This window comes from Artibeus jamaicensis, unplaced genomic scaffold (assembly GCF_021234435.1).
Source record: "Artibeus jamaicensis isolate MK-2021 breed Jamaican fruit bat unplaced genomic scaffold, CSHL_Jam_final contig_685, whole genome shotgun sequence".
Classification (NCBI taxonomy): Eukaryota; Metazoa; Chordata; class Mammalia; order Chiroptera; family Phyllostomidae; genus Artibeus; species Artibeus jamaicensis.
In genome coordinates, this window is record NW_026521924.1 from 35,366,692 (window position 1) to 35,391,295 (window position 24,604).

The window sequence follows — 24,604 nt, forward strand, 5'->3', positions numbered from 1 at the left end:
CTGCCTGAGGCTGGGGCTCCCGAGGCTTGGGGGGTGCAAGCGGCGACAGAGGCCATGTGGCCAACCGTGCGAGACGGCCAGAGCGGCTGGTGTCAGAGTGATTCAGGGGGGAGAGACGGAGGAAGACAGAGGGAGGGAGGGGACGGGGAGGGGCAGCTGGCTTCACACACACAAACCAGAGGTCTCCACCCGCTGTGACGGCAGCCCCCCTGACTTGCCCACGGGGGCCTGTCTGTAGGACAGAGAGGGATGCACCCACCTCCTCAGTCCTTAAAGGCCTCTCTGGTTGCCCATGGTCAACCACCAGATCCTCAGTGTCAGTTCTCACGTGTCCCAGGGACACCAGGTCCTGTCCCCTCCTGCCCGCCCCAGGTTTCGGCAGCAGTGGTGGCTTCAGGCATGGGGGCTGCCAGGCCAATGGACTTGCCCCTGCCCAGCTGGCTGTATGCTCCCATCCAGCTGCCTGCAGGGGCCACCAGTGGGCGGGGGGAGGGTGCGGAGGCCCTCACAGTCCATGGGAGGCCCGTGGCCATCATACCCTGTGATGCCGTGCGTGAGGCTCACAGGAAGAGAGGAAAGAGCATGGCTGCAGCAGTACCAAGTGACCTTGGCGTTGCCGGGTCCCTGAGAAAAGGGCCCGTGGGCAGCAAAGGGTTAACCCAAGCTGACGGGAACCCTGGCTTTTTTTTTTTTTAATTTTTTTTATTGATTATGCCATTACAGTTGTTCTATTCCCCCCTTCATTCCCCTCCACCCTACCCCCCCGTCCCTACCATTACCCCCCCTTTAGTTTATGACCATGTGTCTCAAGTTCTTGAGATTCTATATTTCCCATACTATTCTTGCCACCCATCTATTTTCTATCGACTGTCTATGCTACTTATTCTCTGTACCTTCTCCCCCCTTCTCCTCCTCCCACTCCCCTGTTGCTAACCCTCCTTGAGATCTTCATTTCTATGTTTCCACTCCTGATCTAGCTGTCCTTTTAGTTTGCTTTTGTTTTAGGTGTGGTTGTTAATAACTGTGAGTTTGCTGTCCTTTCACTGTTCATATTTTTTTAACTTCTTTTTCTTAGATAAGTCCCTTTAACATTTCATATAATAAGGGCTTGGTGATGATGAACTCCTTGAATTTGATCTTATCTGAGAAGCACTTTATTTGTTCTTCCATTCTAAATGAAAGTTTTGCTGGATACAGCAATCTTGGTTGTAGGTCTTTGGATTTCATGACTTGGAATACCTCTTTCCAGCCCCTTCTTGCCTGTAAGGTCTCTTTTGAGAAATCCGCTGACAGTCTGATGGGGACTCCTTTGTAGGTGACTGTCCCCTTAGCTCTTGCTGCTTCTAGGATTCTCTCCATTTTAATTTTGGCTAATGTAATTATGATGTGCCTTGGTGTGTTCCTTCTTGGGTCCATCTTCTTTGGGACTCTCTGAGCTTCCTGGATTTCCTGGAAGTCTATTTCCTTTGCCAGATTGGGGAAATTCTCCTTTATTATTTGTTCAAATAAGTTTTCCACTGGTGGCTGTTCCTCTTCCCCTTCTGGTACCCCTATAATTTGGATGTTGGAGCGTTTAAAGATGTCCTGGAGGTTTCTAAGACTCCTCATTTTTTTTTGAATTCTTGCTTCTTCACTCTTTTCTGTTTGGCCATTATTTGCTTTCTTCTGGTCCACTCCATTGATTTGAATCCCAGTTTCCTTTTCATCGCTATTGGTTTCCTGTGCAATTCCATTCATTTCAATTAGTTTTGCCTTCATATGTTTGTCTAATTTGTGGCTATAATCAACCAGTTCTGTGAGGATCCTGATCACCAGTGTTTTAAACTGTGCGTCTGAGAGTTTTGCTATTTCTTCATCGCTTAGATTTATAGGCTCTGGGGCTTTGAGATCTTCTTGAGCCATTTTTGGTCTGTTCTCGCCCGTTAAGGCTTGGACTCTCAGGTCGCTTGGTTGTGACGCTATATGTCGGGCCGGGGGAAATGGCGACTCCCTCTGCTGTTTCTCGCCGCTGGGTGGGGAGCAGCGCCTCAGGTGGTTCACCAGGGCCGGGCCACTCAGAGTCGCTGGGTTATGACGCTGTATGTGGAGGTGGGGTCAGAGCGGAAATGGCGGCGCCCTCCACTGCCACTGGCAGCGGGGACCTGTTGGATCCCGTCCAATCACCCACTCCCTCGCTCGTCTATCTACGCACAAATGCACGACCACAGTTAACTCGCAGCCCTGCTCCCTCGCTGTTTCCCCGCAGTCGCTCACTGAGTCACTTACTAGGTCCAACCCTGAGCCTGGATTCCACGCGCCTGAGTCCGTCTGACCGAGTTTTCCTGTGCAACCCCGCTCCTCCAGCTGCTGGTTTTGCCCCTCTTACGGGTCGGGCTGAAGAATTTGTTGTTAACGGACTTCCGAAAAGTTCAATTTTCTGTGTTCTGGCTGTGTTTTCTGTTGCTAATATTTAGTCATCTCTAAACTTGGTTGTGGGAGAAATCACGGCTTTTCCACCTATGCCTCCATCTTGGCGGAAGTCTAGAAAACGGGAACCCTGGCTTTGGGTTGGCCCAGAACCTCACAGGAACGCGGCGTCCGAGCCTCAGCAGGTCAGTCCGCAGTTTCTCCAAACTGTAGGCCCAGGAGCCTCTTCCCAGAGCTTCTTGGGAGGCAGTGCTCCAGGGAGCCCCCCGTGGGAACACAGGTCTTGGCTCAGCAGAGAACGTGGGCCCTGGGGTGACAGCAGCTTCGGGGCCCGGCTGACCCTGCTGGAAAGGACGCCCCATGCTAGAACCAGATGTCACCACATGCTTCGAAATAGCAGCGCCCCCCAAAGCGAGGGCCTCCCCTCGGGACAGATGACTCATTTTTCATTCTTTCCTGAGTGACTGTCACAAGCCCCGCCCTGAAGGTGGGGCCACAAGCCCGGGGGAGCGGCAGCAGCCCTGGGGCCTCAGTCCCAGGTGAGGTCCCTCCCTCCAGGTGGCAGGGTGGGCGCAGGGATGGGGGAGCAGCTTCGAGGCTGCCATCCCCACCTGTGCCGTGGACTCCCTGCGTCTTGTGCCCAAGGGGTCCCCCTAATAGCCTCTCCAGGACCTCAAATGAAAGGCACTAATTGGAAATACAACAGCAGCTTCGTTAGGCACATCAACAAGGAAGCTTCTGACGCAATTAACCACCCCCATCCTCCGAGGAAGGTGATCATAACTAGCGCCAGGAGGAGCACACGGCCGACCCGAGGCCGGGCTGGCAGGGCAGAGCGTCCCGCTGCGCCCCACTGCAGGGCGACCGCGGGCCGCACCCCTGAGCGCGTGGAAGCAGGCCCTGGCAGATGGAGGCCAGAGCCTCTGCGGCCGCCAGCCGGTCCTGTGTCCTCACTTAGACCTTGCTCCGAGTGGCACCAGCTCCTCTAATCCACATGCCTCCGTGGGTTCCTGCTGGGGACGCCAAGCGCCCCGCAACCACAGCCCCTCTGCCCCCTGGGAGAGCCCGTGTCCCAGAAAAGAGTTAAAAATGACCTTCCAGGTGCAGCCCAGCCCAGCACCCGGAAGGAGGCTGGCTGCCCCGGGTTGCAGGTTTGAATCGGGGCTTCTCTAACGAGGCAGAAAATCAGCGATCTGAACATTCCTCTCCAGAAATTGTGAAAAGAACAGGAAACAAAACACCAGGTGGGAGGAGGAAATGGTAAAACCAAGAGGAGAAAAGAATAGAAAGAACCAAGAGGAAAAAGTGGCCTCTGTAAGCTGCTAGGCCAGTCTGGTCGGGATAAAGAAAAGTGATTGCAAACCGTCCCCATCAGACAGGAAAAGAGGGCGTCACGACCAATTTCACGGGCACTGGGAAAGCCATAGAGGGCATGACGTACAAACTGTACCAATATATTTGAAAACATACAAGAAACGGATACTGCTCCGGAAATACACAGCTTACCAAAACTAGCACGAGAATAAAATCTGAACTGTTTCATTATTCCAATCAAAATTCAAATTAAAACTTTTATCACAAAGAAACGCCCACACCGCCACGTCTCCGCAGGTAAATTCTACCTGCGCCTGAAGAAGCGGTTACAGTTTATCTGTGTGCCCTGTCCCGACGCTGAACGAGAGGATCGCGGCCCCAAACAGGCGCTCTGCCGAAATCACCAAGAACCCCTCGGCCCAAAGCCGGCGAGAGCTTGTCCAGAACCAGGCAAACCCTCGAAGGGGCAGCTAGAGAGAAGGTCATCATAGGCCGGCCTTGCTCATAAGTAAACGGAAGGGGAAAGAAACCTAAACAAAATGTGACCAGACGGGAATGCAGCCACGAATCCCTGGGGCAAGTCACGGCCACACAGTCCGTTCCAGGAAGGCCGGGTTGGCTTAACTCGGGGAAGTCGGTCCAGGGAATTCAGGGCCGACTAAGGCTGAAACCCACACAACCGCCTACACTGTGGCTGGAACCAGTAACCCCCGTCGGGATGAAAACATTCGGCCAACCAGGAACAGGAGGGACCGTCCTCCATCCCATGACGGGCGTCAAGGAAAAGCCAGCAGCAAACCTCGGGTCCACCGCAGGGACACCCAGAGGCTCCGGGACATCGGGGCCAGGACACGGTCCTTCCCTCGCACGAACAGCGCTGACAGGTGCAGCTTGCGTGGCGGTAAATGTGGAAATTTCAGAAGAACCTGCAGGTGACTTCCCGGAATAACAGGGACAGGAGCGCGTTCCGACCTCTGTGGACCAGGAATGGGTATCAGAACAGGACACTGGAACCAGACTTGGGTTTCGAGAGCGTTGAAGTCGACTGTGTAACTGGGAAGAGGCCGAGAAAGGCCGTTGGAGGAGATTGCTGAGAACAGCCAGAGAAGTCCTCTAAAGGGGGGGCGGGTCACGCCCACACCGCGGCAGGTTCAACCCGACAGGGCTGCCGGCCCCACCCAGGCTTCTGGAGACTCAGAGGTCCCAGCGTGGCTTCGCCTCTGAGTTCGCAGGAGGGCGAAGAGCTGGTTTAATTTTTTAAACAGAGATGGAATGGCCCGGAACAGTGCAAACACGGGGACTGGGTCCGTCAGACATCAAGGCACACCAGGGAACCTGGCAGCCACTGGGCCTCGGTGCCGATGGCACTTGGGGGCCGTCCTGCCCTATAGGGCGCTGGCCTCCACCCCCGGAGGCCAGCAGCACCCCTGCCAGCCCACGTGCATCCAGGGCCATCCCGGCCCTCGCGGGGTGGCCCTCACGGGAGACCCGCCAAACCGCGTGAGTGGGAACCGGCGACTGGGAGCAGAGATGGTCAGGTGGGCAAACGGACCAGGACAGCAAGCCCAGAAAAAAATATTAGTGCTTCAAAAAATCACCTTCACACGGGTATCATTTTATACAAAAACTTCCCCCACTTCACATACAGGGTTTGGTGCATTTGGTCAAATGCGTGGGGTGCGGACCCTCAGTTTTTGTAGGGGGGCACTCTGTGGCCCGGGTCAGCCAGCCACAGCCCGCAGGCCGCGCCGCACCTGCCCCTGCCTTCTGACCGCCTGCAGGCTGAGCGCACCTTCCACAACGGGCAGGAACCCGGGAAGACTGTGTGTGCGCCCAGCCTTGCAGGAAGCTGATAGCGATTCAATTAGAAATGCAAATGAGGTCACACATTTCCCGCGGAGCAGTAAATACTGAAGACAAAGGCCCTCCCGGGCGTCCTGTGACCCGGGGGGGCCTCCCACTCAGCTGTGGCCCTGGGCCAGTGGGTGCTGCTGGCAAAAGAGAAACTGGTTTGTGAAACTGACTCAGGCCTGTCTTGGGCAGGGGGAGATGCAACCCCAGGGCTGCGGAATGACACCCAGAGGTGGGGCATGAGTCCTGACTCAGGACCCCCCCCAGCACCCCAGAAGCCCTTGGACCCCTTTGTACAGCCACACGGGTCTCCCGCACGGGCAAGGACAAGGCTCGCCAAGACCCCAACTCTAGCCCCGTGGCCTCTTAAGCTCCCCTCCCTGTGGTCTGTGACCCCCCCATCCTCAGGGTCCCCCTGCCTCGTCCCCAGAGCCATTGCCCCTCCATTCCCATACGTGTGTCCCCATGACTCAGGGTGACTAGAAGACGGTGGAAGGGAGAGGACCTGGTTGAGAACCGACCCTGCGTCCACTCGAGAAAGGAGGCCCCTGAGGTCAGGCTGCCGCGGGCAGAGCCCCTGAAGGCCCCGTGTCCCCGTGAGCACCGAGGGCTGCGTGCCCGGCCCGAACCCCAAACCCGGACTGTCGGGCTTTCCGTGAAGGGGACCACACAAGGTTTGCGTGCCAGGTGCCACCTTGGGGAAGCACCCTCACGAAGGACGCTAGGTGCCACCCATGTAAGGGACCGAGAGTCTTCCGAAAGGAGCAAGCTGGTTCTTTTATCCTCTCCCAAAAGGTGGCCCCCGGGGCGCTGGAGGGGCAGGAACGTGCCACAGGGACCAGGCGCGGTGTCGCCCTTTGCTGTGACAAGTGTGCATGCCCTGCACGCACACGCAGGTTCTGACAGCGCCTCGTATGGGCCCGGACACGCATGCTACGTGTTTTCTTGTGTTTCTCCACGGCAAAGACCCGCCCCGACAGCCAGCAGAAGGCTGTTCCCTTGGCAGAGCGTACAGCCCCCTCGCAGCCCCACCCCAGGACGGGTGTTGGGTGGACAGTGAGCCCCCCACAAGAGTTGCAGCTTTAACTCTTTATGGGGGCAAAGGTGTGAGTGATCTGTCTGACTGGGTGGGTGAGTGGACATCTTTGCCCCCCTGACCCCCGTGTTTTCCTAACTGCAGCCCCGACCCGGGCTGATGCCCCTCACCTGACCTTTCCACCCCTGGTCCCTGGGGTCAGGCAGGGTCACAGGGCGGAGGAGGCCACGCTCAGACTGTGTTCCAGGCTGCACTTGGCCTCAGAGGGGTCGGCCTCAGCAGCGAGACCAGGGCCCACGGCCTGGCCAAGAAGCCCCACGAACAAAAGCGTTGTCACACGTCATGGGTCACCATTTCCAAGCCAGTCCCCACAGAGGACGCTGCTGGGGGCACGTCTCAACGAGAGGTGAAAGGGACAAGACAAACGAGCCCCCGCAGGCCCAGGCTGCGCATCCACCGGGGGCTTCCGAGGACGACCGCGGGTGGGGGAGGGACTGCCGCGGACCCTGCTGGGTCTGGCTGAGTTCGGGCCTCAGTCAGACCCTCCCTGGTCCCGGCCGAGGCTTCCGGAGCCAATGAAACGGGTCGTTTTTCTCACTAATTGACACCGACATGGGCAGGTCCGTTCGTCCCCACCGATAACAACTCCGGGAAAAGCCACACATTCTGGCTTCACTTACTAATTTAATTTTTTACTGTGACTGCATTTTTGTCTCTGTAACCTGAAGGGTAATTTTGTTTCAGGGAGTTGTCACTACACGTGATTTTCTCCCTTCTCTAGAGCAGGCCCCGTCCCCAGGGCACTTGGGGGAGGGGCCTACAGACGGCAGGGCCCCCAGGGAAAGAGGGGGCGCCCACGAGGGGTGGGGGCCAGGGCACCCCGCCAGGCCCCCAATGCCCACCTTGCGAAGGGGGGACCCTGGTCTGCAGCCAGGTGTGTGGTCACCTGACACTGCAGGTCTTGGTGTGCTGAGAGCAACCTGGCCGGGCACATGGTGCTCACACTCACACACACACACACACACACACACACACACACACCCCAGCAAGGGGTGTCCCACCATTTGACGTCTCCTTTCCCTCTTCTCTGTGGTGGGCGGTGGCGGCCCTCACACCGCAAGCTGGTGACGTGCGCACACATTTGCGTCGCTGCCGGCCACACCTTCGTCCTGCCTGCTCCCCGACGCTGTGCGCTTTGGGGCCGTGGCTTCTCTCTCCACTTGTCTGGGGGAGACGAGGCTAACGGGGGCAGGGTGAGCATTGAGAGAGGGGACACTGAGCAGCGTGGCTTTGACGCTACTGAGGAACAACGGGGACTTCCCACACGGCCGCGGCGAGGGTGCAAAGGTGCCTGGAGAACCGGGTCCAAGCGCTTCCCAGGGCCGCTCACACTCAGAGAGCCACGCCCACCCTCCCGGCCACGCCCACCCTTCCTGCCTAGGACTAGGAAGGACCAGGGCTTAAGTGCGGGCTCTGCCTGTCCCTGGACCTCAGGGCACTCCCGTCCCCGGCTGCAAGTGAGCTCGGGTCAGGCCTCACCTTCCAGAGCTGCCGTGGGCGTGGGTGAGCCAGGCAGGGGGACAGCAGGTACGGAAGTGCGGGCACTGGGACTCCCCTTCAACGCGGAGACTCGAGGACACGCTCACCCTGTCTCACTCAGGAGACCTTTCTCTGTGACTTCGGTGGGAAATTCCAGAGCAGCCCGGTTCTAGGAAGAGATCGAAGTGCGGGCTGGCGTGGGGCTGCGGCCGGGGTGCGGCGCACGGGGCCGCTGCAGCGTCATGGGCGGAACAGGCGCCGCTCGGTGCCTTTCCAGAACCGCCGTCAGGCACCAGTCATTTTACGTCCCCGGTGTCTGCCTGTGACAAGCGAAGGTGTCCTCCCGTTGTTTTAGTGTGTGTTTGTTAAATACAGTCGCATTCTGTCCGTCTTTGGCTACCATGGAAACCAGCCAGAAGGCCACATTAGGGCCCTAGTTAAATATTTTCAATGTTCATGTTTGCAGGTAAGCGAAACATGCCATTTTCCAAATGCCTACTGAAAGGAGGCGGAGACACAGGAGTGAGCTATCTATATAGATTTTAGTGCCTTTTTTTTAAGAAATCGAATTCTCCTTGGTGACAAACAGCAGCAGGGAGGGCGGGGTGGCGGGGCCACACTGTTCCCGTCACTGAAGCGTTGAAGCCTGCCCCAGGCCACTGTGCTCCTGTCCCTTGTGAGCGCTGGCGGGACAGGACCCTTGGTGACGTCGATGGGCCCCCGGGGCCTCACCTGGAAGTCACTGCTGACGGCCGTCCCAGTCAGGCACAGAGCACAGTCCTGCCCCGGCGGAGGGTGGGGAGCAGGGCGGGGCCGGCAGGTGGAAGTTGGGGGGCAGGTCACTCACTGTTGGGGTCGGGTTTGGGCGGGGCAGTGATGGGGTTTGGGGCATCCTGCCGCTGGCCCGTGAGATCGGGGCCTCGGCCTTCCAGCAAAAACTAGGGCTGTGCTCACGGCCTCGTCCTGTCCTCCTCACTCATCTGCCATCACCCCTAAAGGACCCCCCACGTGCCCCTAGGTGGGAGCCCCCAGGTGGGAGGACTCTGTCGCTTCATCTGCACAGAAGGGACGTCTGCGTTTGAGGTTGGGCCAGGAAACCGGCCCAGAGAGAGCCACCAGGCCAGGCCGTGACAGGCTGTTTGGGATGGGTCTCTCTTTTTTAAATATCTTAGAGAAAGGGAAAAGGAAGGAGAAAGAGAGGGAGGGAAACACCAATGTGTGGCTGCCTCTAGAGTGCCCCCCATGGGGGACCTGGCCTGCAACCCAGGCATGTGTCCTGACTGGGAATCGAACCAGCAACCCTTTGGTTCACAGGCCGGTGCTCAATCTACTGAGCCACACCAGCCGGGGCTGATTGGCAAGGATCTTCGCACCATCCATCCTGGGCTCCGCAGACCCCCCGCCCAGGCAGGACGCAGTTTCAAAGCCAGCACCTGCTGAGGCAGTGACGCCACGGTGCCACCTACCTCCTCAGGCCTGCTGCTTCCACCCAGCTGCCTGGGGGGGGGGGGGGGCAGAACACAGAGGGCCAGCCCCTCCATTGGGGAAACTGAGGCCCAGAGAGAGTCCAAGCTCCCATGCCCAGCACAGAGGCCTCTGCCTGGGGCAGCCCCTGCGCCCAGGAATGCCCCACCTCAGCGGTCGGCCAAACGAGTCGCACTCCAGGCAGAACTGGGTGAGACTCCGAGGGGAGAGGGGCTGACGTGGGAATGCTTCGTAAAGGAAGGCCGGCTGAGAAGCAGGGCTTCGCCGGTGACAGTCCAGCCTCCGGGCCTCCGGCCCTCAGAGACACGCCACGCCCTGCATCCCAGGGCGGGGACCAGCTCCTGTGCACCCCTGAGCTGGGGACACGTGTGCATCTGTGTGTGCATGGACATGGGCACACACACGCGTCACAAGCACACATGTAATTCTCAGTGACAGTAACGCAGAGGTCACACTGTCACCGCTGCCCACCACGCAGCTGCCATCCGGTCAGAAACACGGAAGAGGAGTGATTGGGGACTTCGCCAGTGTCACCTGTTGGTTCAGAGATACCCCTGAGAGTCACCGGGAGCTCTGTTCGCCGTCGGTACGAGTCTGGGTCAGCACCTGCACTCCCCGGATGGCCCAGGTCACCACCTGGTCAGGACGTGCCCACCCGCGTTCCCCCAGACACCCTTGACCTTCTCCCCAGGGAACTGGACGCTCCTTCCGGACTGAAGCCAGCGCCGGTCTGGCGTCGTCTTTCACCGGGTTTTGTTACGTTTGTCTCGCAGCTTTGAAATAGTAGCAAATACGGGCGACTTACACAAACCACACTGGGGGAACTGGTGTTTCGCAGCTTTGAAATAGTAGCAAATACAGGCGACTTACACAAACCACACTGGGGGAACTGGTGTCTGCAAGCTCTTCCTTGGCAAACAAAGATAAAGCAGGAGTTTTGTTTCTTTAATCGAACAAAGCCCTCTGTGGAAACCCTTTAAAGTTCTGAGTTTCAAACTCAGAGGGATCCTGGAGCTGCTGCTGGCACCTGGTGTCAATGGTCAGGCGGCCTGTGCTCCCCACACTGTCACACGGGGGACGTGGGCCCCCAGAGGTCGTGCCTGCAGCCGGAGCCCCTGCCCCGTCCCAAGCATTGTCTGTGGGGCCAGGCTGGCTGCCCTGAGCACACAGGCTCGAGGACCAACTCACCCGCACCAGTCCCCCAGGGGCAGGTACCTGGGGACAGCTGACCTTGTGACCTGTGGGCAGAGGAGCCACGGGCAAGGCTGGGGGTTTGTGGAGCACACCGGACACCGGAGGGCCCCCTAACCACAGTCTCCGCACCCCCAGAGGCAGTACACCGCATCTCAGTGAGCTCCCTGGAAGCCGATGTGCTGGGGGCACCTGGTAAAGCAAAGACACTGACGCCCTGAGTTGGTGCCGGGAGGATTCGGGCAGAGACTGGGGGCAGCGCTCGGGGCCCACAAGACACAGGGCCAGCCACCCCTGCAGGCGTGGAAAGCAGCCAGGGGAGACCATGTGGCCAGGACTGTCCTACACCCAGCCCCGCGCAGCTCATCCGGACACGGTGTCCTCAGGACAGAGGGTCAGTCACCAGGCAGCACGTCACCGATTAGAACGGAGGCTGGCACAATGTGCACCCCACGGGCAGCAGCAGAAGGGGGGCGCTGACCTGGGAAAGCCTTCCCTGCGTGACTGCTGCCAACTCGAGTGCACAAGCCTAGCACGGTGAGACGGGGGCGGGCGGGGGAGGCCCGGGGCGGGTCCGTCCCTGAGCTGCCTCCACCAAGCCCCACACGCCGCACCGTCGCCCTCCAGGGACTGGCCCACGGCCCACTGCTCCGGGCCCAGGGTCTGAGCAGGGTTTGGCGGGTGAAGAAGACCCACTCTATTTGCATTGTGTGATACTGGAGCACGTGAACATTCTTACAGGTTTATTAATCCCTTCAGTTCACGTTGCTGTGGCGTATCTATTCAGGCCTGTGTTTCTGGTTATAAAAAGGATTCAAATTTTTATTGATTTATGAGAGCTCTCTATATAGTGAGACTGTTAACCCTCAGTCAGGTTCATCATAAATCAAGGGTTCCATACTCATCACTTGCTTTTAGGCTATGTTTTCACAAACCAGAGTTTTAAATTAAAATGTATTCACCCTCCGCTTTGTGGCTTTCCCATCTGAGAGGGTTTAAAAGCTCAGATCCGGTCGTTCGTGAAAGAGTAAGCTACACTTTCCTCCTGGTTGTGGTGTGTCCCCCACTTAGTTCTGTGGCCTCTTTCCCTGTGTGGGTGGGGCCCCACTGACATCCTCCCCGACCCCCTGCCCGACAGGGTCCGCCCTTCCTCCGTCCGCCTCCGACAGACTCTCTGAGCCGACACCGGTTCCTCCGCGCGGAAGCCGACCGACTCCTCTGTGTTCTCTCCCTTCCGACAGGGGCCACAGAAAGACAGGAAGGCTCCAGCCCTGGACCCAGCTCAGCCTCCGGGCGACACGCTGCGCCCGTGGCCCCGGCGCCCACACGCCAGCGGGCTGCGGAGGCAGAAGCGGGACTGGGTCATCCCACCCATCAACGTGCCCGAGAACTCGCGAGGGCCCTTCCCACAGCAGCTGGTGCGGGTAAGCGAGGGCCCCTGGTCCCCGGGTGCGTGGGGAGGGTCTCGGCGTCCCAGCCCCCCACTCTGCTCCGCGGATCTTGCCCATCAGGTCTGCCAGGCTTGTCTCCCAAACCAGGGATGGGTTTGCATTTGGCGGCGAAGGTCAAGATTTCTTTGCATTGTCACTAACGAGCGTGCTGACACTGGATGACACAGAGCGGCAGGGACACGCAGCAGGCAGCCATGCCATCCGGGGCAGGCCGCTGCGTGAGAGGGGTCCCCTCCCAGGTCACTGTCAGGTGGCAGCTCTCAAGAGTGGGAGGAGGTGAGGCGGGGCTTCAGTTCTGGCCTTGACCTCTGACACCTGTCTTTGGTCTGACTGCTCACACGACTTTCCTATTATTGAAGTGACCGAACAGCGGCCAGAACAGTGGCAGGTCTGTGACAGTGGCCCTGGTGAAAAGTCACTCGTCTGGAGACTGAGCCTCTCTGGTGAACCCCCCGAAAAACCCGAAGGGCACAGCTCAGAACGCTTCCGGGTCGGGGGCCGCCTGGACTCGGGGGCAAGTGGCACCCCCAGGGAGGGCGGGGGGTCTTCACGCCCGTCCCCACACCTGGCCCCGCGAGCCTCTTCCTGTTCCCGAGCTGCGTCCCTCGTCACCCACTGATAATGCAGCGTGGAGGCTGTTCTCCCAAATTCTGCTGTGGCAGCAAGTGAACCACACGCAAGCAAGGGGCCAGCGGGGCGTCCGTGGGGAGGGCAGGGGGGGGGGCGGCTGTGGGCCCAGCTCTCTCTGGGCAGGTCGTGTCGGAGCCGAACGAGGCTGTGGGACGCCAGCGGTGTCACAGAGAAGGCTTCTCCTGGGAACCTGGCCCCCGAGGGTGTCAGCAGGGCGAGTGAGGCAGGCGGGTGACACACGGCAGGAGGTTTTCCAGCCCGAGGCCTAGAGCCAGCCTCCTACCGCCGCCCCCAAGGTGGGGAGTCGGGCGCACACCCACCCGTGTGCAGCCTGACTGGTTGGGGACGGCACGGTGACTGGGAGGGGAGAGCTCGAGTCACGTACTCCAGGGTCGAAACCCCAGCCCTGCATCGCTTCCCAGGACTGTGGTCTCTTAGACGGAAAGGGCGCCGAGGGCGGTCTGTGACCCGGGGGCGCACCCCCCCAGGCTCCCGTCCGTGAGTGAAAACTGTCCTCTGGTGCTAGATTTCTAACCTAAGTTCGCTCTGTGGGGAGACTGGCTCCTCTGCTCCTGGGTCTGCCCGGGGAGCCACGCTGTCCGTTGCCATGGAAGCCGCCCGTGTGCCCTGTGTGCGGAGCCAACGGCCATCACTGCTGCTGCTCACTGCACACAGAGCCGGGCGGCAGCCCTGCCCCCGTTTGGAAGGCAGAGGAGACTTCGAAGGGTCTTCAGGGTACACCCAGCCGGGCCTGACACCTCCTCAGGCCTGAACGCAAATTGGGAAGGGAAAGAGCTTTCCCCGTGTTCGCCTGTATCTCAAGCCCCGTGTGTGCCACCCAGCACCCGCCCCCTGTCCCCCAGGTGGCAAAGCCGTCCTGCAAAAGGCCAGAGACTGGCATTTCAGGCTCTGCTGCCAACCGGCCTCTTGGGCCTGGGTGACGTGAAAGGCGCCGCGGGGCCACTCGCGTGGGCCACGGGGCAGCTATGCGCCAGCAAAGCTTTGTCTGCAGGCCGGGCTGGGGCCAGGCCGGGAAGGTCACAGCGAGCAAGGGAGTGGGTCTGGGTGAGTCCTGAGGGCCCCCGTGGGCCGCCCAGCAGGGGTGCCCTGCCTGCCTCTCTAGTGTGTGGCGGCCCTGGCACACAGTAGGCACTATGGGTTTTCAGTGAATGACTGAATGACCGAGTGATGCACGAAGCAATCCCAGCAGTGACGATTGCGCTGGGCGCCCATCGGCTCACATGCACAGTGGCCGTGGCACGTGGCACTTGGGATCTGAGTGCAGGGATCCTGGCAAAATGCGGGCGCCCTCGGCGTGGTGCACCCTCTGAATCCATCCTGGTTTAAACTAAGGGGCGGGTAAGGAGAGGCACCGCGGTGACAGCCAGGACGTCCCAGGCTGTTCCTTCCTGTCCAAGTGGAGGGCGAAGCAACCCCCCGTCTTCCGCTCCTGCCCTGGGAAGTTGGATGGAGGACCCTCTGTCCTGGAAGAAAGGGCAGGGGGAGTGCCCTGTGAGCATTGGCATGGCCTCCCTGCCCCCGAATCCCAGCTCCCGGCTCTGGCCGGGGCGGCTGGGGGCCAGTGCGGGTGCTGAGCACCACGCGGGCACTGGAGATTCAGTAGGAGGCAGCTGTCGAGCCCTTTGGTGGCCTCACCCACCCCAGGCGTCCGCTGTCTGCTGATCCCTCAGCACCCAGCCCTGCACTGCCACCCCCCCGCCCCAGGCCTCTCCATGTGCAGTTGAACGCAGGGCTTTGGAAATCCACGGGCTGCGCTCACAGGTGGATTAGACTTGACTTGGGCGAGACCCAGAGTGAGGCTAAAACCCAGCTCTTAGAGAGAGGGTGCCTTTTGTAGCTGAGTCCCCTAAACATTCAGAATTCGTTAACTCAGGACGTTGTCCGGGACAACTGTGGCAGCGCTGCCGGAGGGACAAGCCGGTTCGCGCCGGGACCGGATATTGTAACTGGCGAGAAAGCGGGTGAAGCCACCGTCAGGGCCTGCGGAGAGCCAGGCTGGGGAAGGGGGTCCCACAGTGAGACGGGAAGGCAGTCCCACACGGCCACTCAGTGTGACAAGCGGCCACGTGGGGCAGACGCACAGATGGTCTTAGACCGGCTGACGCGGAGGGTCTCCCTGCTTCACACCACCTTGTACCCAACCGCAAATATTCACGGACCTCCCGCACGGATGCAGCTGGGCCGGGCCTGCGGGACGAGGGCACGGAGCTGGTTGTGCTCACGAAGTGACGCTCTGTGTCCTAAACCGGGGTCCGCAAGGCAAGATGTGCGCCAGGGACTCGGCGAGTCACCCACCGCTGGCCCGGGAAGCGTGTCCACAGACGTCCGTCAGAAGTCCACCGGCGTGAGACAGGGCTCGGCAGGAGCCTGCCGCAGGGTCTGTGCCGTGGGGTCGTCCCCGGGCCTGCGCCCCAGAGCTCGCCAGTGTCCAGTCAGCCATGGATGACAGGCGGTGGTCCCGCGCCGCCCCGGGAAGCCCGGCGACCTGTCAGACCACACTCTGCGTCGTTCGCTTCCCTTGTCTCTGCTTTGTCCCCAGCAGAAAAACCTTACCCTCCAGCCTGTCACGCAGCCCCCACGATGTGGCTCTGCACCCCCACCCCCTGCACCAAACACCAGCCACAGGCACTTCCCGCTGCCTCCAGGCCCCGCCCCGGGCTGGGTCCCCGGAGTCCTGTGCACCCTCGGTCTGCAGCGGTCCCCGGCCTGGCTGCTCTACTGATTTGAACAAGGCTCACACAGACTCAGAAAGCTTGGTCTGAAGCCAGCCAATCAGGGGTTGGGGGAGGTACGTCCTGGCCCTTTTGGGCCAGTGTTCATCGATCTGACCGACTGTCCACCCACGCATTTACTCAACCAGCCATCCGTCCATCCAGCCATCATCCATTCATGCCCCATCCGTCTGTCCATGTCCATCCATCGGTCCGTCCATCCACCCATCCGAGCCCTCCCCTCTCCCTGCACCCCTCTGCTCCAGAGCAGCAGGGCCCGAGGCCGGGACTCGGGCACAGTCACGCGACACGCTCCCGCTGCGTTTCAAGTCCCCCCAGTCCTTTGAGGTAAAGGACAACCTGAACAGGGGAAAGCAAACCCACCCGCCTCTGTAGTTGCCGTCCTTAAAACCCTTTCAACCCCCGAAAACTCCCCACAGAGGACGAAGGCAAGAAGTTTCTGAAGGGGGTGGACAGTTCCTCCAGGGGCCTGGGGACAGCTCTTCCACGAGGCGGGACCAGGAGCCCGTCAAACCTTGTGAGTTGACAAGGACACCAACCCCAAGGAGGGCTCCGGAGCCCGAGAACGCTCCCTGGTTGTTTTCCTAAACCATCAACGGCGACAAAAACGCGGCTGATAGAAAAAAGAAGCGTGTGTGCCTTCCGCTGTCCCCTTAGCGGGGACGTCCGTCTCCTAGGTGGAAGCCCATCTTGACCGGAAGGACACAGCACCCTGCCTGGTCACCAAGGAGGCATTTGTTAAGTGTTGACTCTGCAGCGGCAGCGAGGTGTGGTGGTGGCCACCTCGTCACCGTCCTGTCCTGCGGTCTGTCCTTAAGAGCTTCCCCAGGGGGTGGGGGGACCCCAGGGGCACGCACACACCTGCAGGACTGGAGCCGGGTGCTGAGGTCGGGGGTCGATGCCGCCCCCACGGGGCAGACTCTGGGACCCCCGGGAAACCCCGCCTCGCCCCCCCGCCTGGTAGCTGATTGGTTTCCGGGGCGAGCGGTGATGAAATGAAGGGGGGAGTCTCTCTCCCAACCGAGGCATCAGCGTCCCGTGAGGCCAGGCGAGGTGGGCAGAGAGGCACTGGGCCCCGAGGATGAGAGGGTGGAGGACAGGGTCCCCAGTGGGGGTGTGGCGCGGAGGTGGGCTCCCAGACCCAGAATGCTGCCTTTGGGAGCAGAGGCTCTTTTTTCTCTACTGAGAAGCCCTCCGACCGCCGCAGGAGATGACTTTGAAACCGGTGCGTTCGTTTCTGATACGGGAGTTTGCAGGGCCACGGAAATGCCCCCACCCACCCTGCTGGGGGGGTCCTGGGAGGTGCCAGGGGCAGGGGTGTCTGGTGCCATCGGCCAGGCTGAGGGGCAGCCTGTGTAGAGACACTGAGGGCTGGGCCGTGGGGAACGGAGTTGGGGAGGCAGAGTCAGAGGAAGGAGCCGGGTGGCCCAGCCCACGGTCTCCGTGTCCTGGAGCCGCAGGCAGGGCCGGGCTCGTGCTGCGCAGTGGTGTCTGCATCAGGTTGACACATCGGGGCGGCAGGCTTGCTCTGAGCTGCCGACCCTGGGGACCCTGCGCATGGAAGGCGACTGAGCTGGAGGCCGTTGGAGCTCAATTCACGGAATCCAGAAATCTCCCCTCCTCCGGCCGGGGGGCGGCAGTCCCTCGACCCCTGTGAGGCTGACCTCTGGGCGGCCCGGCCACTGTGGGCCACACCGTGATGACCAAGCAGCCGTGGGGGAAGTAAACAGACAAAAGAGGGCAGACACCCTGAGGAATTTGGACCCTTCTGGCCCAAGGACGCAGAGGGACACACCGACTGGACGGTGTCTCATGTCAAAGGGGGACTGAGACTTTTGTCTGCACGTGGCACTTGGTCAACCCTAAGATGTCTCCAGTGGCTCAGCACAGCCACAGACGCACCGCAACGAATGCCGTCTGCAACGAATGCCGTCCGCTGTCATGTTAAAGGACAGCCACATAGCAGGGGGCTCGCGGGCCTGGACCGGATGCAGGTGCTCCAGACCAGTGCCGGGTGGGCCGAGCTGGGCCGGCACTGCCCCGGGCAGGCCTGCTGCAGACGCAGTGATCCAGGCCCAGACCTGTCTGCAGCATGCAGGTGGCCGTCGGGCCAGCAGGCCCCGGTGCACACGGCAGCGCACGGCAGTGCACGGCAGGCGGGCAGGTGCAGGGTGAGGAGCCCCCGCCCTGGTCTGGTCACTCGGAGACCCTGTGGCTGAATGTTGGGTCTGACGTTGGTTGTAGGCAGCAGTGGGTTAGAAAGTGTGTCCAGGCTGGGCGACAGGCGGCTGATCGGCCGCAGCTCCGGGTCTGAGAACACTGGGTCCGCGGCTCGGTCTGCACTTCCGGAGCCTGACTTTGACTGCGCAGCTCAGAGATGCATCTGTTTCCTCGGGCAGGTTCAAGTTTGCAACGGAGCGAGGGGCGGAGCGATGGGGAAGGACCGGGCTGGGGGTCCGCAGAGACCCTGCTGCCGGGCTAAGCCTCCGTGTGGACAGCAGGTCGAGACTGTGGGCACTTTAAGGGACCGACTCTCAATCTTCATGACGTGGAGGGTTTTCCTGCCGTCCCAGCTCTGCCCTCCCCAGATCGCGCCGCGTCTCGGAACGTTACCTGACGGGGAGTGTGTGCAGAATTCATTCCTAACGTGGTTTGCAACAGAAGAGCAACCACACGCCGCGCCGCGGAGCGGCTGCCCCTTATCCCTCCCCCTCCCGAGGCCGTTGCCTCGCTCAGCCCTGCTCACCGTCAGCCCTCGGAGGTCGCGCTGGCCCGGGGGGCCCTGCCCACCTCTGCTCGGATGCAGTACACACTATCACTTCCCTGGTGCCGCTGTTTAAATCCACTCACCCTTTATCGGCATGAGTTTATTTTAAAGGACGTTCTGTGTGACCACCGTCCAATGACAAACGCCCTCTCTAGGCCTAAAGAGACGAGAACCCCCAAACGGCAGCAAAAAATGACGTTCTCGCTCAAAGTAGACGTGTGCCCATCCATCACTGAAGGCCACCGCAGGCCCAGCAGGGGACCTGGGAAATGGCTGTCAATCTCGGCGGCTGTGGTGAGTGGTCCGGTGGGCGGGCGCCTTTCACTCAGACCCGATCCCCCTCCCGCCCCACCCCACCCCCCCGGCACCGAGGGTGGCGTGTCGTCACTGCTCAGAGGGTCTCCTGGAACGACGCCGGCTGCCGGCTCGCCTCGGAAATTGAGTTAACCCGTGGTCCTAGATGCTGTGGCGAGTCTGGTGCTACTGTGTCACCGGCACCCACTGTCACATCGGGAAGTCTAGTGGCACCCATGTGGGGTCACCCTGGCAGCCGGCAGCCTGGCCTTCTGTCCCAAAGACTGTCCCTGGGGCCCTGGGTGGCTTTGCCGTCCACTCCACATCATCATTCCTGGCGGTCTCCCCACCAGGGGCCACACAGGCCTCCTGGGGTCCCTCAGGTCCCGGGTGGCAGCCTCCGCCCCAGCCCCTCGGCCCCGGACCCCACCGTGTTTCTGAGCAGCCACCTGCTCCCTGGATGCGGCCGCAAAGCGACCCCGTCCCCACCCCCCCCAAACAGGTCAGGAAAGATGACAGCCGCCCAGGACCCGGCAGGACCTGGGGCTCTGACCCAGCAGCTCCGAGGGCCCGAACCGAGAGGCAGGAGGGAGCCGCGGGCACCTGGGCTCCCAGGGCCGCAAGCCTCGCCTTTGACTCGAGAGCAACTCGGACTCACGGCCACTGCCTCCCTTCTCACACAGAGAGAGAGCTCTTAAATCATTCCTGCCGCAGGTTTCAAACAGAATCCCTGAGATCCTTGGCAAACCCCTTCAGTTCTGAGAATTAGCAGTGTAAACAGGCTGAGGGGGTGTTTAAAATGTGTTTCGCGTCCCTGCGGTATTTCGGGGACCCCGCCTCCTTTCCGCCGCTCAGCTCACCAGCAAGGAAGCTCGTCCAGCTGCCAAGCCGGGCACCCTTGGGAATTCACACAGCGTCTCGTGCCCTGAGGGCTTTTGTGGGTGATCCCAGCACCCTTTGTCGGGGCACCCAGGTCCCAACCGCTGTGCCTCACCTGTACCTTTCACCTGGCTCCCCACGCCCCAGGTTGGATGGACTGAGCATCGCAGAGGAGGAAACCAGGCCTCAGAGAGGCTGAGTCACTCACCCAGGGTCACACAGCTACGACATGTGAGCCTGGCGGCCGAGGGTCTGCCCTGCAAACCGCACCCTCACAGCCCCTGGTCTGGTGTCTGCCGCCCCCACCTGGGAGCTGGTGCACCCCTGCCCCCCACACCCTGCAGGGCAGGCCCCTAAAATAGCAGAAATCTCACTGTTCAAGAGACGGAAGGCCAGGAGCAATTAAACCTGCTTGGCAGTGGGGAGGGGAGGTCATTTCCGGAGGTGCGGCACTTCTCCCAACCTAAAAACCCGAGTACCCTGTGAGCCTGCCTTCGCCATTACCTCCCTGACAAGGATGTCGCCACGGTGCCGCCAGGGACGGGGTGAGCAGCCCGCAGTGCCCCTGGGCTGCCCAGCCGCAGGAGCTACGCCCGGACGGCCCGCTCAGCGGAGCTCCCTCAGCAGAAAAGGACGGGAAATCCCATTTTCCACTCCCTTAAACACCCAATTTGTTTTCTTCTAGCCTGAGAGGTGTTAATTTTTATAATAGCAGAGGCCATGCTCCTGCCACCCGGGCACGCACACTGGTTATCAAAGGTGGCTCCTGTCGCCGGCGGAAACCATGCATGTAGCTGGAGGCAGGCGACCCCTTGGCTTCTGGGAAGACCTCCCTTGCAGACCCTCTCGGGTGCTAGAAGCCGGGTGAACTTGGGCCAGCGACTTGGCCTCCCCGTGCCTCGGTTTCCCCGTCTGCAATGGGGGAGGGCCCGGGTGACTGGTGCTGCTTGTGGAACCGTGTGACGAGTGAGTGAGGCTCTCTCTGCGCCGCGAGCCTCCAATAACGCCCGGCACTGCGCTCTGGTCGTGGAGGCGTCTGCGGTCGTCCCCGAGGTCGCCCCCACAGTAACGCTTCCACTGCCTCTGCCCCTGGGCCACCAGCACCCTGAGCCCCAGTTCATGACCCAGCTCAGGACTCGGCCCCTGTCTTCTGGGAGAGGCTGGCACTCGGCCCTTAGCACTGAGGTTTGACCTGCAGGGACAGGAAGCAAGGCCAGCTACTCCGAGCAGAAAGGGCCCGGCCAGGACACCGGGGCTGCTCAGGCGCTGGAAGGGAAGACCAGCCCGCCGGCCGGTGTCCCCAGGGCTCTGGGTGCTGGCAGGGAGATGGCAGTGCACGGGCAGGGGCGGGGAGGTGCCACCTGACTTTCCCCCGATTCACTCTTGACTCAAGATTGGAAAGAGAGAAGCTGATGGTGGCTCATGGGCCCCCTGCAGGCTGCAGGGGGGGCACCCCATCCCTGCCGGTGTCCCCAATACCACTCACAACGGGGGAGCAATGATCCCCCACAAGAGGAATCGGCCTCTGTCACCGGGAGAGCCGGCCGTGGCCACTTCGGCCACCCCCACCGTCAGCAAGCTTGTCCTCTGCATCCCACGCCCCAAATTCGGCAGCCGTCTCTCCTTGCCCGTCTGGTGCGACCTGAAAGGCGCTTCTGAGAAGCAGCACATTCACTCCCCGCCCCCAACAATTTCCTGAGGACAGACTCAGCCTCGTCCGTGTTCACGTGACCTGGAGGGATTCTCACAACCTATAAGGCTGAAAGAAATCGCGAGCCGTGGTGCGCTCTGGAAGCAGCACCAGACGGCCGATGCCTGTCCCCATCTCGGCCTGGGGTTCCCTGCTCGTTACGGGGCCCTAATTGAAAGCGATCAAAGGCTGCACTTCCCTGTGCAGGGAGCGGGTGTCACAAAGCACCGACTGACAGACGTCCCCAGCCTCGTAAAGAGATGCTCAGGAATCGGGGGAGAGCTGGGGATGAGAGGAGAATCATCTTCAGTCGCCCGGCGCCTGGAGTCAGTCCCACTAATTTGGTGGGAGCAGCTCCACGAGGCTGCATCTTGCCGCTCACCCGGGGCCACGGCAGAGGGTTTTCACGCTGAACTTCTCGAGGAGCTGAAAGGCGTGCAGAGGACTTGCGGACAATTCCACCGTCGCTTTCGAAGGCAGTTAGAAGGAGGTTCTGGTCCTGGGCCTTGGAGGCACAGAGACGTCGGGGACTCAGGGCTCCAGCGGTCCCAGCGCACCGGAGTCCTGTGCCCAGAGCCGGCCGCAGGGACAGGGCCGGAGGCTCCAGCTGAGAGTCTGGTGGCTCTGGGGTGGTCCGGGGACCTCCCGGTCTCAGCATCCCCGTCCACGGCTTCCTCACTGCTGTTGAAGGCTCCTCAGGCCGGGGACGTGGCCGGGATAGGACCCGGCTCTCCAGTCGCTAGTGAAACTGTCCAACCCTCCGCAGAACAGGCTGGACCAGACCGTGGAGGGGCCAGCGCTCCGGGAGTGTGGGGCTGCAGAGTGGGGCTCCACGTTCTGCCCCCTGCGTGCAAGGCCAGGTGAGCTCGCCTGGCGGGGGGCGGACCACGCCTCGCTTCTCTCCCGACCCCTCCCTCTCCTCTCCCCTTTCCCTCCCTGATTCTCTGTCCATTGTCTCCCTCACACAGGGGCCACGGTGCCTGGAAAGGGGCCCCTCCCTCAGCTCTGTCCGTGCTGTCCTCCTCCACCCAGAAGCCCTTCCTGCCGCACGCGGCCTCGGGTTTCCCTACAGCCCCTGACGTGGCCCTGGTCACCGGTTTACTTGTCTGTCCGCCCTTCCTCCCAGATGGTGTGTCTGTCTGTCAGTTCACCCAGTGACTACTGAGCACCAACTGCGTGCACATGTCCTCGTCCTCGGGGACCCAAACTGCGTGTGTGTCCGGGTGGTTGGCTGGGTCACAGAGCACGTGAGCCTGAGCCAACCCTGACCCCGTGTGGGACAACCCAGCTGCCCCGCTGGGGGGCCGCCAGCAGGCGTGTCTGTGAAGTTGTCCCTCACCTCTGCACTCGGCTGAGTCGGATTTCAAAAAAAACTTCCTTCTTGGAGGCCCACCGCCTGCGTCCCCGCCAGGCCCCAGGAAGGGGTGGGGCACGGCGGCTGTGCAGGCAGCTCAGAGCACCCGGCAGGCGGTGGGAGGGACAGACAGCTCATGCTGTGTTCTCCCGGGAGGTGTCTGCCTTCGGGCCACACGAGGAGAGGACCGTCCTCGCTGCAGAGACTGACAGAGGGTTTGGAGAGCATCTGCCCGACACGAGGGTCGGCAGTCACACCCGGCAGTCACGGGCGGCTGGGCCACAGCAGGCAGACCCGTAAGCACACGTGTGCGTGTGCGCTCGTGTGTGTGAGCGTGTCCGGGAATCGTGCACGGCAGTGGATGACACCAGACACTCCGGTGGACCCCGACTTTCTCCATGGGACCCCGAAGTCCTTCCACTGGGTCTCTCACTGACCCTACTCCTCACTGACACCCCTCGTCACATCCGCCATCGGGAAGGGGACCCCTGCTGTGCACAGCCCGAATCCTCCCGGCCGAGGGCCGCAGGGGCAGGGTGGTGGCCATGCAGTGGAGCTGGCACTCGGCGTCACACAGCGTCACACGGCACGTGGGGTGGACTGAGGGCGGCGCGGCTGCAAGGTCCCGGGGGCGGGGGCGGAGCACAGCCTGCCACCTGCCGTCCTCCCAGTTGGCCAAGTCCCCGTGGGGCGGTCACGTTCTCTCCTCCAGCGCTTCGGGGACAGATCTCTAAGGCGTTTGCCATGCGAAACCATGAGTGGTGACTTTTCTCCAGTTTCAAGTTCACTTGAAATTAGGCAGATACTCCCCCTTGGGGGGGGTTCCACCGGCAATGCTTCCGTCCGTCCATCCTCCACTGAGCATGAGAGCACCGTCCACGCAGATGTCCCTGGGTGACCACCACGGCCAGTGCCATGAGTGACTTTAATGCAGACATCTCTTTAAACTAACCTCTCACCATCTGTTGTGCCCTCAGTACCAAATGCATAGCAGCACGACTCTCGGCGGCACCGTAAAAGGGAGGCGCGCCGCGGAGACGCCTGTCTGCGTTCTTTATTCACGGCCCGCAGCCTGCCACCGCGTCCCCTGGTCTGGTGGATTCATTTGCACGATATTTCTCCTTGACACGGTGAACCGTGGGAGGGCCGGGGCGTTCGGACAGCCGCAGCAAAGAGCCCGCCGCACCGCGCCCGGGTTCCGGCCGGCGTTGCCTGGAGAGTTCAGCGAATGCGGCCCAGTGATTAAAACATAATGAGATTTCTCTGCAAAAAATAAAATCTCTTGAATGTGTGGTGGGTCCTTTTCAGCGGTTCCATAATTAAATCTCCCAGTGAGAGACGGGCCCGCGGAGGAGGAGAGGCTGCTCGGAGGCAGGTGGTCCGCCTGCCCTCCAGGGAAGGAGATCCCCCCGCCCCCGGCCTCCGGTCCCTGGGACCGCAGCCCCAGCTCACACGCCCTCCTCCTTCCTGTGCCTGGTGGCCCGTGTCACAGGAGGGCCAGCTGTGTGCTCCCAGCGCCCCACTCCTCACCTGCAGTCAGATAAGCCTCCAAACTCCTCAACCCTTCTAGAACCTTCCATGCTCCCAGAAGGCAGGACTGGTCTCTCCTGAGCAGCAAGCTTTGACTGTTTACCTTAATCCCTCAGTCCCCATCTCTCTGCAGAGTGTGGTCTCCTTTAAGCTGTTCTCCAAGCACCGAGGGACCAGCCCGGCCCAGGGGGCTGAGGACGGGTCTTCCTCTCCCTGGTCTAGACTTGCTGGCTTTTGCCCTGTTTCCCCAGCAACCAAATCTTCTTGAAGCAAACTCTGTGGGAGGAAAGGAGTTGGGTCTCGGCCACAGTGGGCCGCCTTCTGCTCACCGACCCCCGGGGAACAGAGCCAGGCCTCCAGAAACCTCCTCCGCCTGGAGGTCATGTGCCTGGGTCCCCACTCGACTGCCGGACCACAGCCGTTGGGGGCGGCCA

The 24,604-nt window shown here is 61.2% G+C and overlaps 1 protein-coding gene across 3 annotated transcripts in view; it reads left to right on the top strand.

Moving 5' to 3' along the window:
* Positions 1–24,604, top strand: part of CDH4 (cadherin 4) — a 186,012-nt gene that overhangs the window by 131,457 nt on the left and 29,951 nt on the right. For 2 of the 3 annotated variants that reach the window (XM_053671152.1, XM_053671153.1), the window contains exon 4: positions 12,073–12,246. In XM_053671152.1, coding sequence (XP_053527127.1) covers positions 12,073–12,246 — 174 coding nt within the window. Of the gene's footprint in view, positions 1–12,063; positions 12,247–24,604 lie in introns of all 3 variants that reach the window. The other variant, XM_037153583.2, reaches the window with a different exon arrangement.